At 39.4% G+C, this 16,458-nt stretch overlaps 1 protein-coding gene across 1 annotated transcript in view; it reads right to left on the reverse strand.

Annotated features, from left to right (window-relative positions):
- C4H1orf146 (chromosome 4 C1orf146 homolog) overlaps positions 1 to 16,458 on the reverse strand; it is a 47,231-nt gene that overhangs the window by 7,239 nt on the left and 23,534 nt on the right. The window contains exon 2 of the mRNA XM_047725070.1: positions 2,619 to 2,730. Coding sequence (XP_047581026.1) covers positions 2,619 to 2,687 — 69 coding nt within the window. The 5' untranslated portion in view covers positions 2,688 to 2,730. The remainder of the gene's footprint in view (positions 1 to 2,618; positions 2,731 to 16,458) is intronic.

Here is a 16,458-nt window from a genome sequence, read left to right on the forward strand (position 1 = left end):
ATACTTCCTTCTACAGATTTAACACCAATTAATATTGTGTAAAACTAGTTTCTGTCTACCAAATCTACTCATAAGAAAGGAAATATAAACAAAAACAGAAATGGGAAAAGGTACTCAATCTGATAGAAAATTTAAAAGAATGTCAGTATGAAAATTTTAATTGCAAAGCAAGATGGTTAAACATAATAAACGAATTATGAAGTAGTTGTTCTTGGCAAATCAGCATGGATTGCTGGCTCCATCTCTCAGTATCAGTCTCAAAAACTTTAGAATTAAGAGAAAAACAGGAATTCCAGAAACCTAACTGTTAGGGTCCATGATCAAAGGAACGAGACTGATATACAGCGAAAATCAAACAAAGCTTTATTTCACGCCAAGCATCAAAAATCAAACTGACCGGTCAGAGCTGTCTCTTACGAAAAGACGACGATGATGATTACGACAAGGTCACTTCCAAGAAGGCCGCTCCAGACGAGGCTGCTCTGCAGATGAGGCCGCTCCCCGGTTGGAGCCGCTCCCAAGAAGAGGCCACTCCCAAGAAGGCCGCTGCTGGTGAGGTCGCTTCCCAAGCAGGGCCGCTCCCAAGAAGAGGCGATGACGACAGCGACAATGACAGGGAGGACAACACCAATGACACAGATTCTGCTCCCCATGACGCCACTCTGACAAGGCTGCTCTGGCGAGGCTGCTCCCCACACAAGGCTGCTCTGGTGAGGCCGCTCTGGAGGAAGCCTCTTCCCTGACGATGCTGCTTCCGCAGGGCTGTTCACCAAAGGGGCTTCTTCCCAGACGAAGCCGCTTCCGCAGGGCTGTTCACCAAAGGGGCCTCTTCCCAGACGAAGCCGCTCCCCGGAATGACACAGCTCCAGCGAGGCAGCGGCTCAGGGTTCCCGGGCGAGGTTGCTGATGTCTAAGCAGTTCCCGTGGTGCCACTGCCGAGGGTCGCAGTGTGTGGGCGGGGTCGCTAGCATCGGGGCCACTGGCGTCTCGGTGCTGCAGGCATCTCAGGGCTGCAGGCATTGGGGCGCTGGTGGCGTGGGACCGCTGGCGGCGCAGGACCGCTGGCATCTGGACCACTGGCAGCTGGACTGCTGGCAGCTCGGGGCCACTGGCATCTGGACCGCTGGCAGCGCGGGACCGCTGGCGGCGGGACCGCTGGCATCTGGACTGCTGGCATCTCGGGGCCACTGGTGTCGGGACTGCAGGCATCTGGACCACTGGCATCTGGACCGCTGGCGGCTCAGGACCACCGGTGTCGGGACCGCTGACGGCTCAGGGCCGCAGGCGTCTTGGCTGCTGGTGGCTCCGCTGCTGAAGCCGCGGTGTGGGCGGGGCTGCTGGCGTCGGGGCGCCGGTGGCTCGGGACCACTGGCGGCTCGGGTCCACAGGCGGCTCAGCTGCTGGTGGCTCTGCTGCTCCCCGTGGCGCCACTGCCAAAGCCGTGGTGTGGGCGGGGCTGCTGGCATCAGGGTGCCGGAGGCTGGGGACCGCTGGCGGCTCGGGTCTGCTGGCGTGCTGGGACCGCTGGCGTCGGGACCACTGGCGGCTAGGGGCCGCCAGTGGCGCAGGGCCGCCAGCGGCACTTATAGCTCTTACAAGAGCTGTTACAGCTCTTCTTTTTCTCCCGACGACTCTTCTGCTGCTGCTGCTCCCCCGACTCTTCTCCTGCTTCTTCTTCCTTCTTCTTCTTCTGACAGCTCTCCTTCTTTTCTTCTTCTTCTGACAGCTCTCCTTCTTCTTCGCCAGCCTCGCAGACCAACCTTTATGGGGGTGATTGAGCCCCGCCACTACACAGGTAGCCAATTGAATCCTAATTCACCCAGTGGATATACCCACGCCACACCGAATGGACGTCTCCACCCGGCCTGCCCCGCCCCTACTTCCGGGGTCCACAAGCCAGTTCCTCTGGGAGGGGCAGGCCCTTACACTAACAAAAAGAAGCACGAAAAAAAGCCAATGAGACTTAAGGCTGTCTTAAACTGATTTGTGTTATGGAGCTAGATGGAGAAAGCCAATAGGGCAAAGTGCAGCTTGCACTGGGAAGATAGAATGGATTTAAAAAATCTTATTTTTAGTCTTATTCTTGCCTCTCTTATATTTACTGTGGAATAATCATTTCTTTCCCCTTCCCTCTAGACATGAACTAGTGTCCATAGATAAATACTAAGGCAATGGAGAAATCCTATTGGTTGAGGAGCTAAAAATGGTTGTGGACTGACCAACTGCCTTCAGGCATTCAACTTCCTATCCCTTCCCCAACCCAACTGTATGGAGACAGCCTCCCCTAATGCCACTAACGTACACATATCAGTTTCTGTGGTTTATTTCTTCAAAACTTTAATGTGCATTTTACTATTTCTCGAATCCTTTAATATCTCTATTAGAACAGACTTATAGAGAAAAAAAGAACTATAAAAAATTTCCAGCCTTCAAATATTTAGAGAAGTAGGATGTTGAAAATGGATGCAGTAACGTTTAGCATTTATCTTTAAAATACATTTAGTTTATGTGCTTGTGGATCCACAGAACTTTGGAAATCAAGCTAAGGATATTTTTAAAATATTGTACTATTGCTTTTAATTTTTAAATTAAAGATCAATGGCCAAATGCCTCTTTACCTTAAGAGATGAGCTAATAATAATAGTCGTTGTCCATTTTATTTTTTCTTTTCTGCCATTTTCAGCCATCTGTCTGTCTCTGGATCAACCCAGGTTCTAATGGTGCCACAATCTGAAAAAAAGAAGGAGCAAACAGGACAATGTAGAAATGTTTTTTGAATGAAAATTAAAAACAGAAATAAAACTAGATTAATGGAGACATGCTAAAGAATATTTGAAAGTTAAAATCTGACACTGAAAAATATGTCTTGGTATACATTAGGCTTTTTCAATACCATGCTTCATGTTGCATGCAATACCATGCTTCCTACTGTTAAAAAAGAGAAAAAAACACCCAAAATGTAGTCACTTGTGCTAACCCCACATCAGTAAGCCAAAATGTAATACCTAATCTAACTACAGTTTCAACCCCCTTGAATGTATGTAACCTTTAACAAGTTAACACCAAATTGCCTGGTTTGCAATAGAGAAATAAATAATCCACCCAATAAACCCCTACCCTTCCCCTCAGGAAGGCGACCTTGCCTGAAACAAGGCATTCTTTGCAAATAATTTTTTCCATCTGTCTTTAAAAACCTCCCTTTTCTACAGCTGGTGGAGCTCCTTTCCCTTGCTAATTGGGATGTTGCCCAATTCATGATTCATTGAATGAAGCCAATCTGATTTTTAAATTTACTCAGTTGAATTTTTGTTATTTAACTCTATTAACAATTACTAAAAGCAATGGCTCCCATTTCAGGGCACAAACTTCATAAAAGAAGACTTGCGTCAAGAACTGTCAAAGGTCTGTGGTTTTATTGTATTTGTAAACTAAAAAGAAGTTAGCCTGCTACAGTTTCATGGATATAACAAAAAATATAAGACTCTTGGATCAGAGGACAAAGAATGGTTTTTTACTTGTTTTTTTTACTCGCAGCAAGAGAAGTAATCTCATTCTTTCTATTTTTTAAAGATTTCTTTTACAGTGAGACAGAGAACATGGAGAGATGGGGAGAAGGAGAGAGAGAATCTCAAGTGTACTCCCAACTGAGTAACAGGCCCAACATGAGGGTCAATCTCACAACCCTGAGATCATGACCTGAGCCAAAATCAAGAGTCGAATGCTTAATTGACTGCCACCCAGGCACCCCAGGATCCTCATTCTCTTGCAGCAATCCCCCAAGTCCAATTCTCACACAGTTATGGGGCAAAGGCCAGGTAATATCAGCAGAAACAGTGAGTTGTATTATAGGAGAGGAACCCTGAGCTTAGGAATCCCTAATTTTTATAATGGGCTGCAATCAAACCTGCCTTGTGCTCTATAGAGCAAAACACTATCTCTAACCTACAAAATTATTCATTACACAAACATCCTTGAAAAGATAGTTGAGAGGTGGGGCCAATATATGTCTATTTCTATTGGTGCTGTTAATGCCTATCTGGGGACCATACTTTAAGAAATGTTATACTAAAGGAAGGAAGAGTATTCTGGGCAAGAACAACACAAAATGATAGAGCAAGATGGCATAGGAGTAGAAGACCTAAACTTCCTCTACTCCCAGGAATTCAGCTAGATAGTTATCAAACCATTCTGAACACCTACAAACTCAACAGGAGATTGAAGAAAAGGATAGCAGCAATTCTATGAATAGAAAAGTGACCACTTTCTGGAAGGTTGGATGTGCAGAGAAATGAATCCGAGGTGATATATGGGAAGACAGACCTTGGGGGGAGGGAGCCTCCATCAGCCAGCTCCTGGCAAGTGATTGAGCAGCAGAGCACAAAATCAGAACTTTTAGAAGTCCACTCCACTGAGGGACGTTGCTCCAGAGGCTAAGTGAGGGATGGAGCTCTTGCGGGGACAGTGTGTCTCAGGACCTTCAGGATCACAGAAAGACTGAGGGTGCCTGAGTGTGGCAGAGCTCCCAAGTATCAGAACAGGGAAGCCGGCTGCAAACACGGAGACAAGGAGTGGGCTCTCAGCTTGGGGTTACCATAAACCATGATCCCTGGCAAAGTCGGGCCACTGCTCTTTGACTAAGGACCCCAAAAGTGGCAGATCTGGGGAGACCCCCACCACTTCCTCCACCAGGAAGAGTGGCGCAGGAGTGCACTGCAGGAATTGGCTGGGTTTGGAGACTCCAAACGGTGCCATGTGCCAGAGATAGGAATGCTCAGTCACAGGCTGGGTGAGCACAGAGCACAGCCAGAGACCAGGGAGACAGGAGTGATTGCTTTTCTCTGAGGGCGCACTAAGGAATGGGACCCCGAGCTCTCAGCTCCTCCAGGCCAGAGATTCAGAGGCCACCACTTTCATTCTCATCCTCCAAAGCTGAACGGAAAGTATTCAGGGAAAAAAGCTACTGAGAGCAAAACTGAGCAGATTACTTATCCTGGCCTCTGGAAAGGGCAGTGAAATTCTGCCTTGGAATCATAGCAACAGGCCCCTCCCCCAGAGTATCAGCAAGAACGTCCAGCCAAGAACAAGGTTACCAACCAATGAGAACTGCAAAACTCCAGTGTTAGGGGAATACAGCACATAGAATTCATGGCTTTTCCCCCATGATTCTTTAGTCTTTCAAAGTTAAAAATTTTTAATTTTCTTTTTTCTTATTTTTCCATTTTCCTATTTTAACCAACATCTTATCAATATTTTTTAAAAATCTGTTTTAATTTTCATTTTTATAATCATATTCTACCCCTTCATTGTATTTAACCTTATTTTTTCTATATATGTGTGTGTGTGTGTGTGTGTGTGTTTAATTTTGGGATACAGTTTCTTCTAACAGACCAAAATCTACTGTATGGCTTTGTTCTAGTCTCCTGCCTGATCACATTCTCTTTTTTTTTTTTAAATTTTTTTCTTTCTTTTTTCAACCAACTTCTCATCAATTCCTCTTTTAAAATATTTTTTAATTTTCATCTTTACAGTCATATTCCATCCCTTCATCGTATTTACCCTTATTTAAATATATATATATATGTATATATATATACACATGTATATATACACATGTATATATATATACATATATATATATATATAAAGAAAGAAAGACTTATATATATATATATAAGTCTTTCTTTCTTTAAAATTTTGGGAGGCAGTTTCTTCTAAAAGATCAAAATACAACCAAAATCTAGTGTGTGGTTCCATTCTATTCACCAGCCTGTTCATATTCTTTTTTTTTCTTTACTTTCCTTTCTTCACCTCCCAGTTGTGGGTCTCTTCTGATTTGTTTAGTGTATATTTTTCAGGAGTCATTGTTACCCTTTACCATTTTGTTCTCTCATTCATCTATTCTTCTCTGGACAAAATGACAAAACAAAAAAACTCACCTCAAAAAAAAAAAAAAAAAAAAGAACAAGAGGCAGTACCGACTGCCAGGGACCTAATCAGTAAGGACATTAGTAAGATGTCAGAAATAGAGTTCAGAATGACAATTATAAATATATTAGCTAAGCTTGAAAAAAGCATAGATGATACTAGAGAATCCCTTTCTGGAGAAATAAAAGAACTAAAATCTAACCAAGTTGGGATCAAAAAGGCTATTAATGAAGTTCAATAAAAAATGGAGGCTCTTACTGCAGAATAAATGAGGCAGAAGAGAGAATTAGTAATATAGAAGACAAGATGATAAAGAATAAAGAAGCTGAGATAAAGAGAGATAAACAACTATCAAATCATGAGGGAAGAATTCAAGAGATAAGTGATACCACAAGACAAAACAATATTAGAATAACTGGGATCCCAGAAGGAGAACAAGATAGGGGCAGAAGGAATACTGGAGCAAATTAAAGTGGAGAACTTCCCTAATTTGGGGAAGGAAACAGCCATCAAAATCCAGGAGGCACAGAGAATCCCCCTCAAAAATCAATAAAAATAGGTTAACACCCTGTCATCTAACAGTAAAACTTAAAAGTCTCAGAGACAACAACAACAAAAAATCCTGAAAGCAGCTCAGGAACAAGAGATCTGTAACCTACAATGGTAGGAATATTAGACTGGCAGCAGGCCTATCCACAGAGACCTGGAAGGCCAGAAAGGACCGGCATGATATATTCAGAGCAATAAACGGGAAAAATATGCAGCCAAGAATACTATACTCAGCTAGGCTGTCACTGAAAATAGAAGGAGAGATGGGGCACCTGGGTGGCTCAGTCATTAAATGTCTGCCTTCAGCTCAGGTCATGATCCCAGGGTCCTGGGATCGAGCCCCGCATCAGGCTTCCTGGTTAGTGGGAAGCCTACTTCTCCCTCTCACACTCCCCCTCTTATGTTCCCTCTCTGTCTCTGTCAGATAAATAAATAAAATCATTTAAAAAAATAGGATAGATAAAAAGCTTCCAGGACAAACAAAAACTGAAAGAATTTACAAATACCAAACCAGCCCTACAGGAAATACTGAAAGGGGTCCTCTAAGCAATGAGAGAGCCTAAAAGTAACAAGAACAGAAAGGAACAGAGACAACATACAGTAACAGTCACCTTACAGGCAATACAATGGCACTAAATTCATCTTTCAATAGTTATTCTGAATGTAAATGGGCTAAATGCCCCAATCAAAAACACAGGTATCAGAATGGATAAAAAAATAAGACCAACTGATATGCTGTCTGCAAGAGACTCATTTTAGACCCAAAGATACCTCCAGATTTAAAGTGACAAGGTGGAAAACCATTTACCATGCTAATGGACATCAAAAGAAAGCTGGGGTGGCAATCCTTTTATCAGACAAATTGGATTTTAAACTGAAGACTATAGGGTGCCTGGGTGGCTCAGTGGGTTAAGCCTCTGCCTTCGGCTCAGGTCACGATCTCAGAGTCCTGGAATCGAGTCCCGCATCGGACTCTCTGCTTGGCAGGGAGCCTGCTTCCTCCTCTCTCTCTCTCTGCCTGTCTCTCTGCCTACTTGTGATCTCTGTCAAATAAATAAATAAAATCTTTAAAAAAAATAAAATAAACTGAAGACTATAATAAGAGATGAGGAAAGTCATTATATCATAATCAAAGGGTCTGTCCAACAAGAAGATTTAACAATTTTATATATCTATGCCCCTAACATGGGAGCAGCCAATTATATAAGCAAAAACAAAAACAAACAAACAAACAAAAAACCATAGCAACAATAGTATAGTAATAGTAAGGGACTTTAACACCCCTGCCACTGAAATGGACAGATCGTCTAAGCAAAAGATCAACAAGAATATAAAGGTTTTAAATGACACACTGGAACAGATGGACATCACAGATATACTCAGAACATTCCATCCCGAAACAACAGAATACACATTCTTCTCTAGTGCAAATGGAACATTCTCAAGAATAGATCATATCCTGGGTCACAAATCAGGTCTCAACTGGTAGCAAAAGACTGGGATCATTCCCTGCACATTTTCAGACCACAATGCTCTGAAACTTGAACTCAATCACAAGAGGAAAGTTGGAAAGAACTCAAATACATGGAAGCTAAAGATCATCCTACTAAAGAATGAATGGGTCAACCAAGAAATTAAAGAAAAATGTAAAAAATTCATGGAAGCATATGAAAATGAAAACACAACTGTTCAAAATCTTTGGGATGCAACAAAGGCAGTCCTAAGAGGAAAGTATATAGCACTACAAGCCTTTTTCAAGAAACAAGAAAGGTCTCAAATACACAACCTAACCTTTTTTTTTTTTTTTGAGTATGATTTGATTTATATCTCTTTAACTCTATATATAAAAAAAAAGAACTGGCAAATCTAATGTATTAACTGATTCCAAGTCAAAAAGTCATCTTGAAGGAAAGATGGTACTTGAGTTCTTACATGTATCAGATGAAGAAAATGAAGAAACAACTAATACAAATGCTCCTAGTTACTGTATAAGTAACATGTAAATCTGATGGGGTTTTTAAAGAATAACACTAATTTATGAGTATCACCAAGGTTTTAAATCTGAACAATTTTATAAATATGGGCAGTAGTTAATATTTGCTACAGAAAGTGTTAATGGAGTTATGACTATTTCCTCAAAAATAAAATGGCAAGACAGGAGACACAGTTAAATGGCAAAAGAAAATGACATCTTTTTTACATAGTTTCCTTAACACTGTACATGTGCAACAGGAAGTACACATTCCAGGGGAAGAAAGGAGTGAAGAGTTAAGGAGGAAGAGAGGGAGGGAAGGGGAGCAAAAAAGGAGGAAGGGAGAAAATGAGCATTCTTTTTTTGGGAGCAACCAAGTAAACATGACTTGGAAATGCCTTCTTGGTAATTATAGCATGCAACTATTTTAATATGCTTCCAGGTATCAAAGTAACAATCTCGTATCAGGTGACAATAAACGTGAAAGAGAAGCATGTATTGTTAAGGTTTTCAAAGTCATGCAGAAAAAGGAGATGGAGAAATAACAGGAAAGAAAGCCTAAACCCAGCAGGAGAAGATAAATAATAAAGATAAGAGCAGAAACCAATGAAATAGAAACCAAAAGAACAGTAGAGCAGGCCAACAAAACTAGAAGGTGGTTCTTTGAAAGAATTAATAAGATAGATAAACTCCTGTCCAGACTTATCAAGAAGAAAAGAGAATGAATGAAAGAGGAGAGGTCAAAACCAACACTGAAGAAATAAACAATTGTAAGAACGTATTATGAGCAACTTATGCACCAGCAAATTAGACAATCTGGAAGAAATGGACGCATTCCTAGAGACTATAAAGTACCAAAACTAAACCAGGAAGAAATAGAAAACCTGAACAGACTCATAACCAGTAAGGAAATTGAAATGGTAATCAAAAATCTCCCAACAAGACCCCAGTGCCAGACATCTTCCCAAGGGAATACTACCAAACAGTTAAAAAATAATTAATACCTATTCTCCTGAAACTGTTACAAAATATACAAATGGAAGGAAAACTTCCAAACTCATTTTATGAGCTCAGCATTACCTTGATCCCAAAACCAGACAAAGATCCCATCAAAAAGGAGAATTACAGACCAATATCCTTGATGAACACAGATGCAAAAATTCTCACCAAAATACTAGCCAATAGGGTGCCTGGGTGGCTCAGTGGGTTAAAGCCTCTGCCTTCCGCTCAGGTCATGATCTCAGGGTCCTAGGATGGAGCCCCGCATCAGGCTCTCTGCTCAGCAGGGAGTCTGCTTCCCCCCGCCCCCGCCTGCCTCTCTGCCTACTTGTGATCTCTCTCTCTGTGTCAAATAAATAAATAAAATCTTTAAAAAAAATAAAATTAAAAATAAAATACTAGCCAATAGGATCCAACAGTACATTAAAAGGATTATTCACCACGACCACATGGGATTTATTCCTGGGCTGCAAGGTTGGTTCAACATCCACAAATCAATCAATGTGATACAATACATTATTAAGAGAAAGAATAAGAACCATATGATACTCTCAATGTATGCTGAAAAGGCATTTGACAAAGTACAGCATCCTTTCTTGACCATAACTCTTCAAAGTGTAGGGATAGAGGGTACATACCTCAATAACATCAAAGCCATCTATGAAAAATCCACAGCGAGTATCAATCCCAATGGGGAAAAACTGAGAGCTTTTCCCCTAAGGTCAGGAACACGGCAGGGCTGTCCACTATCACCACTGCTATTCGACATAGTACTAGAAGTCCTAGCCTCAGCAGACAACAAAAAGAAATAAAAGGCATCCAAATCAGCAAAGATGAAGTCAAACTCTCACTCTTTGCAGATGATATGATATTTTATGTGGAAAACCCTAAAGACTGCCCCAAAACTGCTAGAACTTATACAGGAATTCAGTAAAGTGTCAGGATATGAAATCAGTGCACAGAAATCAGCTGTATTTCTATACACCAACAATAAGACAGAAGAGAAATAAATTAAGGAGTCAATCCCATTTACAATTGCACCCAAAACCGTAAAATACGTAGGAATAAATGTAACCAAAGAGGCAAAGAATCTGTACTCAGAAAACTATAGAATATTGATGAAAGAAATTGAGGAAGACACCAAGAATGGAGGAACATTCCATGCTCATGAATTGGAAGAACAAATATTGTGAAAATGTCTATGCTACCTAGAGCAATCTACCCATTTAATGCAATACCTATCAAAACACCATCAACTTTTTTCAAAGAAATGGAACAAATAATCCTAAAATTTGTATGGAGCCAGAAAAGACCCTGAATAGCCAGACGAATGCTGAAAAAGAAAAGCAAAGCTGGTGGCATCACAATTCCAGACTTCAAGTTCTATTACACAGCAGTCATCATCAAGACAGTATTGTACTGGCAGAAAAACAGACACATAGATCAATGGAACAGAATAGAGAGCCCAAAAATAGACCCTCAACTCTATGGCCAACTAATCTTCAACAAAGCAGGAAAAAATGTCCAATGGAAAAAAGACTATTTTTCTATTATTTATTGCACTACTGGGTATTTACCCCAAAGATACAAATGTAGTGATCCGACAGGGCATGTGCGCCTGAACATTTATAGCTTCAGTGTCTCCACAATAGCCAAACTATTGTTTGTCCACTATCCGGACAGTGGACAAGAGCCTAGATGTCCATCAACAGATGAATGGATAAAGATGTGGTATACACATACACACACACACACACACACACACACACACACAACAGATGAATGGATAAAGATGTGGTATACACATACACACACACACACACACACACACACATACATATACACACTGGAATATTATGCAGTCATCAAAAAACCTCAAAATCTTGCCATTTGCAATAACGTGGATGGAACTAGAGGGTATTATGCTGAATGAACTAAGTCAATCAGAAAGGGACAATTATCATATGATCTCAATGATTTGAGGAATTTGAAAAACGAGACAGAGGATCAAGGGGAAGGGAGGGAAAAATGAAACAAGATGAAACTATACAGAGGGAGAAGACCTTAAGAGACTCTTGGTCTCAAGAAAAAAACTGAGGGTTGCTGGAGTGGAGGGGGACAAGAGGGATGGGATAGCCGGGTGATAGACATTGGGAAGGGTATGAGTGCTGTGAATTGTGTAAGACTGATGAATCACTGACCTGTACCCCTGAGACAAATAATACATTATATGCTAATTTTTAAAAAGAACACAAGGTACTATAACACATTGGTAACCAAATAATAAAAGAAAATGATATAATAAAAGAATTTCAAAAAGATTAGTGCGCTAAAGTTTAAAGTACAGTTGTCTGAGATGGGTGGGAGGCAAGGTAAAAATTATTTATTGTAAATCTAGTAGCAGTATGATGAGTTTCACCATAGTCTAAATTTAGCACGTTTCTGATTATTATTGACACTGACACTCTTAAGCCATATTTCTATTTCTGTGAAACGGGTATGTCTTTTGTCCATTTTTCTATTAGATTTTCCTTTTCTTTTTTCATTCATTTGTAGGATTTCCTTATATATTCTATATATTAATTTTTGTCAGCTATTTGTATTTTCTCCCAGTTTAGACTGGCCTTTTCCCCTTCTTGATATTATTTGATACACAATTTTCAATATTGTCAAATTTATCAATGTTTCCATTTATTCTCAGTGCTTTTTAGTTCTTAAGAAATCCTCTCTACCCAAAAGTCACAGATATTTTCATTGTCTTCTAAATTTTTAGACTGATCTTTCACATATAAGTCTTTAATTCTTCTAGAATTTTGGATAGAGTCTGAAGGGATCCAATTTCTTTTTCTAAAAATATGACTACTTAGGTGTCTCAACACTATTTAGTAGTCTTTTCTCCCCTGGTTATTTGCAATGCCACCTTAGTGAAACAGTGTTTTCATATATTCATAGGTCTGCTTCTGGGTTCTCTATTCTTTTTTTTTTTTTTTTTTAGATTTTTTTTTTTTAATTTATTTTACAGAGATCACAAGTGGGCAGAGAGGCAGAGAGAGAGAGAGAGGAGGAAGCAGGCTCCCTGCGGAGTAGAGAGCCCGATGTGGGACTCGATCCCAGGACCCTGAGATCATGACCTGAGCTGAAGGCAGAGGCTTAACCCACTGAGCCACCCAGGTGCCCCTGGGTTCTCTATTCTACTCCATTGTTCAGTTTGATTATTCCCAATTCAATGTCATTCTGTTTTTAATTTTATAGTTTTATAAAAAGTCTTGATTTCTATATGGGAAGTCCCAATATCTTACTCTTCTTTTTCAGTAGTGCTATTTGTGTTCTTGGGATTTTTTCCTTCCCTATAAATTTTACTTTATTTATTCTTTTTTTTTTTACTTTATTTATTCTTAAAAGATTTTATTTATTCATTTAGAGAGTGAGTGAGAGAGATCACAAGTTGGGGGAGGGTCAGAGGAGCAAGAGCATTGCAAGCAGACTCTACACTTAGTGCAGAGCCTGACATGGGGCTCGATCTCATGACCCTGGGATCGTGACCTGAGCCAAAAGGCTTAACCGACTGAGCCTCCCAGGTGCAACCCCCCCGCCATAAATTTTAAAATCATCATGTCAATTGCTTTAAAAAAACTTTAGATGATCTTTAAAATTAAAAGTGCATTTATCTATAAAACTATTTGGAAAAAACAAAATTCTTTATGAAATTGAGTCTTTCCACTTATGAATATGGTGTATCTCTCCATATATTTAGAACTTACACTCCAGCGTTTTCATTTAATATCTGTCATAAGTTACTTCCTTACATATTTATAAAAAACATGTAAAGGCTATATAATTTTCTGTTGTATAGATATGCCACCCTCTATTTGACCCTTATGCAGGAAAGGAAAATAATTTTCCTTTTACCTTTGAGTTCTTGGTTGAGATCCCCTATAATAAAAGGCAGATTAACAAGAGAAAAACCATTTTTTTAAATATGTATACATGTAACACATATACATGGAAGATAACCAGAAAAAAATAGGTTAATTCCTTGAGAGAGCCTAGGCCACCACCTTAAATACATCTTCAGGTAAAGACAAAAGAAAGATGTGGGAGAGGCCAGTGTTGGGAAGGTACCAGGAAAAACACAGTAAACAAGAGTAAAGTTCGTCATGCAGATTAAGTCAGTGCCATCTTTAAGGTTCTTGTGATTTAGAGTCATCCTTCTTTTCCTGACACAGAGAGGAAGATACTTAAAAAATGGAGCCTTTCTTCCTAAGTGTAAATGTACCTTACAAATGGGTTAACTTCGACGCTGTTTTCAGAGCTTCTCCTATGTCTGTATTAAAATAATCAGCTCAAAATAATCTTTATGTCAAACAGGCATATTCTGCTACCCTTCAATTATCCCTGGTAATTTACATTGGACATTTGATCTGGTCCCAAACTTTCCCAATTATAAATAATTTGCAATAACATGGAATTATCTCACATAACCAAAAATATCATATTCCTCCCCAATTAAAGTCCTTTAATGATTCACCATGGCCTACTCAAGGTGTACAAATTCTTTCTTTTTCAGCCTCATGTCCTACCATTCCTTAACATATTACATGTCCTCTAGCCATTCTGAAGCACCTGTAGTCCTAAACAAGATATGCTTTTTCACACCTCATTTCTTTAGATATTCTGACTAAAATTCCCCTCACTTTCTTGTCAATTCCTAGTTATTTTTAAAAATTAGCAGTTTGTGTGTTACTTCCTCCAAAAAACTTTCCGTTTTCCACAGGCAACCATGACCTTCCTCTTCTGTGGATCTATAGTTCCCCAAGCATATCTGTTAAATTATTCATTAATATAGTTAAATTTCTTTACACAGTTGTATTCTCAATGAAGAAATTTCTCATTGGAGGCTCCCCAAGAGGAAGGACCATGTATTATTCATCTTTGTATTCCCAATGCCTAGCACAGTGCCTGGCATTTTTGCTAAATACAAACAGTAGTCCAGAAGTAAGAAGCAAAATAAAGGTTATGGCAAGCTGGGAACAAATAAGGTAAGTCCTGGAAGATTGCCATTAACACTGGAAGGTTTTTGCCATGTGTCTTTATGAGCTAGAAATATGTGGTGTAGAGACGGATCAAGCTAGCTTAAAAGGCACCATCCCTCACAATGTCATAGTCTTTCTTCCTAGAAAACAAGGCAGGGTTTGCTGAGTTTACCTGGTGAGACTCTGAGTATTCTGGGATCAGATTCTTAGGAACAGATTGAAGCCACATGAACTCCTCTTCTGGGTCATACCTACACTTTCACTGTATCTCTCATGCAGCTGGTCAATGCATCAACAAGAGCTCAGCATACCTATAATGAACTCTAGTTCTCTATCAGGTTGACCAAAGGGCTGGGGGTAAAAAAAATGTGGGGGATTTTATATAGGTGGCAGCTGTGTAGATCAACTAAGCATTTTCACCATAAGACATAAGGAAGCCAAAGTATTCTACCATGATCTGGCTGATTATTTGTTGGGTGATGGGTGCAGACAAATAAATATATATATGTTAGGCAATAAACAATGCTTTCAAAAACTATGCTATGAATACAGATCTGTAGTTAGTGTACAAGTGACAAAGCAATCTGTGGAAGCAGAAGAATTAAGTGGTAAAAATAAACTTACATTCTACAGAGGCTGTGTTCTTGGTTGAGAGCTTTTCTTATTACCAATTTACTATCATCTTGAATAAATGGAATGATATCTAATCAGAAGTGAATTAAATGACTTTCTGGGTCTTTACCCTGAGCACATATGTCATAGTTCATAATAAATATACAAATAGAATTACATGCTTACAAAATATCTTGTTGGCTATCAAGAAATATTTTGAAGAGGATGTAGGGACTTGGTGGCAAAAGCAAGAAGCGAATGGCCACTGGAAAGTAGATACCTGGTACTCCATATATTTAAGGGTCTTTCCTGAAGAGCTCTGGAAATAGTTGCCAAATGCTTATTCTTGCCTAAAATAAGGCCAATTAGATGCAAAGTTGTTTTAAACCAAAAGAAGTATATGGGGTTGAGTTCCATAAGTTGCAGCAGAGTCAGGAATGAAAGAGAAAAAAAACCCTGCATATGTAGTTAAATGTATAAAAATAAATTTCCAAACACATTTAAAAGAAGAAAAATGAAAGAGAAAGATGGAATTCAAATGCCAGGGGGATCAAATATAAAGACAAATTCCAGAAGCAGAATGAAGGTACCTGCCCACTGAGTTTAGTTTAATGTCTGGTGAAACGTAAAGGAGTAAAAATACGTTAGCAACAAGAAGAACTATGTTAGATTATTGGTGGTGTGTCTGTGGGGGAGGGGTAGAACTGCAAAAAACAAAATGGGTGCTTATGGCTTTTATGATTCAGTGAGGATGTGGAATGTATGCGGAATATGTGTCAAATATAAGGCATACATTCAGACCTTTTGGTAGAAGATCCATAGTATAGTAGAAAAAATACAATGGGAGTTAGACCAGGGTTCTAGTCTTACCTCTAATACTGTAAACACTCAATGTCTTTAAGCCTATTTTCACACATATAATTATACATAATGAGATGAAAATACTGGCTTGTCAATATCTCAGAGTCATTAAGAAAATTAAATGACTTAATACATACTAAAATACAAACGTATTATTATATACTTAAATCAATCTTTCAACCAAAACAAAACAATAACCTATTTTCAGAAGACTTTTGGTACTTTTTTCAAACGTTCCAACACAATCCCTCAGTTACATTTTTCTCCCTAGAGATCCCTTCTCATTCCTGCAGATATAAACTGGATATTTCTCTGATTCATTAGCGGTCATTCTGGGACTTCCCATCACCTCTCTCCTGTGTTAGAGTCATGTTTCCCTTTCCTTGATTTATTTTTTTGTTTCACTGAACATTCTTTAGTAGTTCCCTTAAAAAGAGTATGCACAGCAAATAAATAATATAAACACATGTAATTTGAGCCCTTGAATATTTTAAAATCTTTATCCTA

This window comes from Lutra lutra, chromosome 4 (assembly GCF_902655055.1).
Source record: "Lutra lutra chromosome 4, mLutLut1.2, whole genome shotgun sequence".
NCBI classification, from domain to species: Eukaryota; Metazoa; Chordata; class Mammalia; order Carnivora; family Mustelidae; genus Lutra; species Lutra lutra.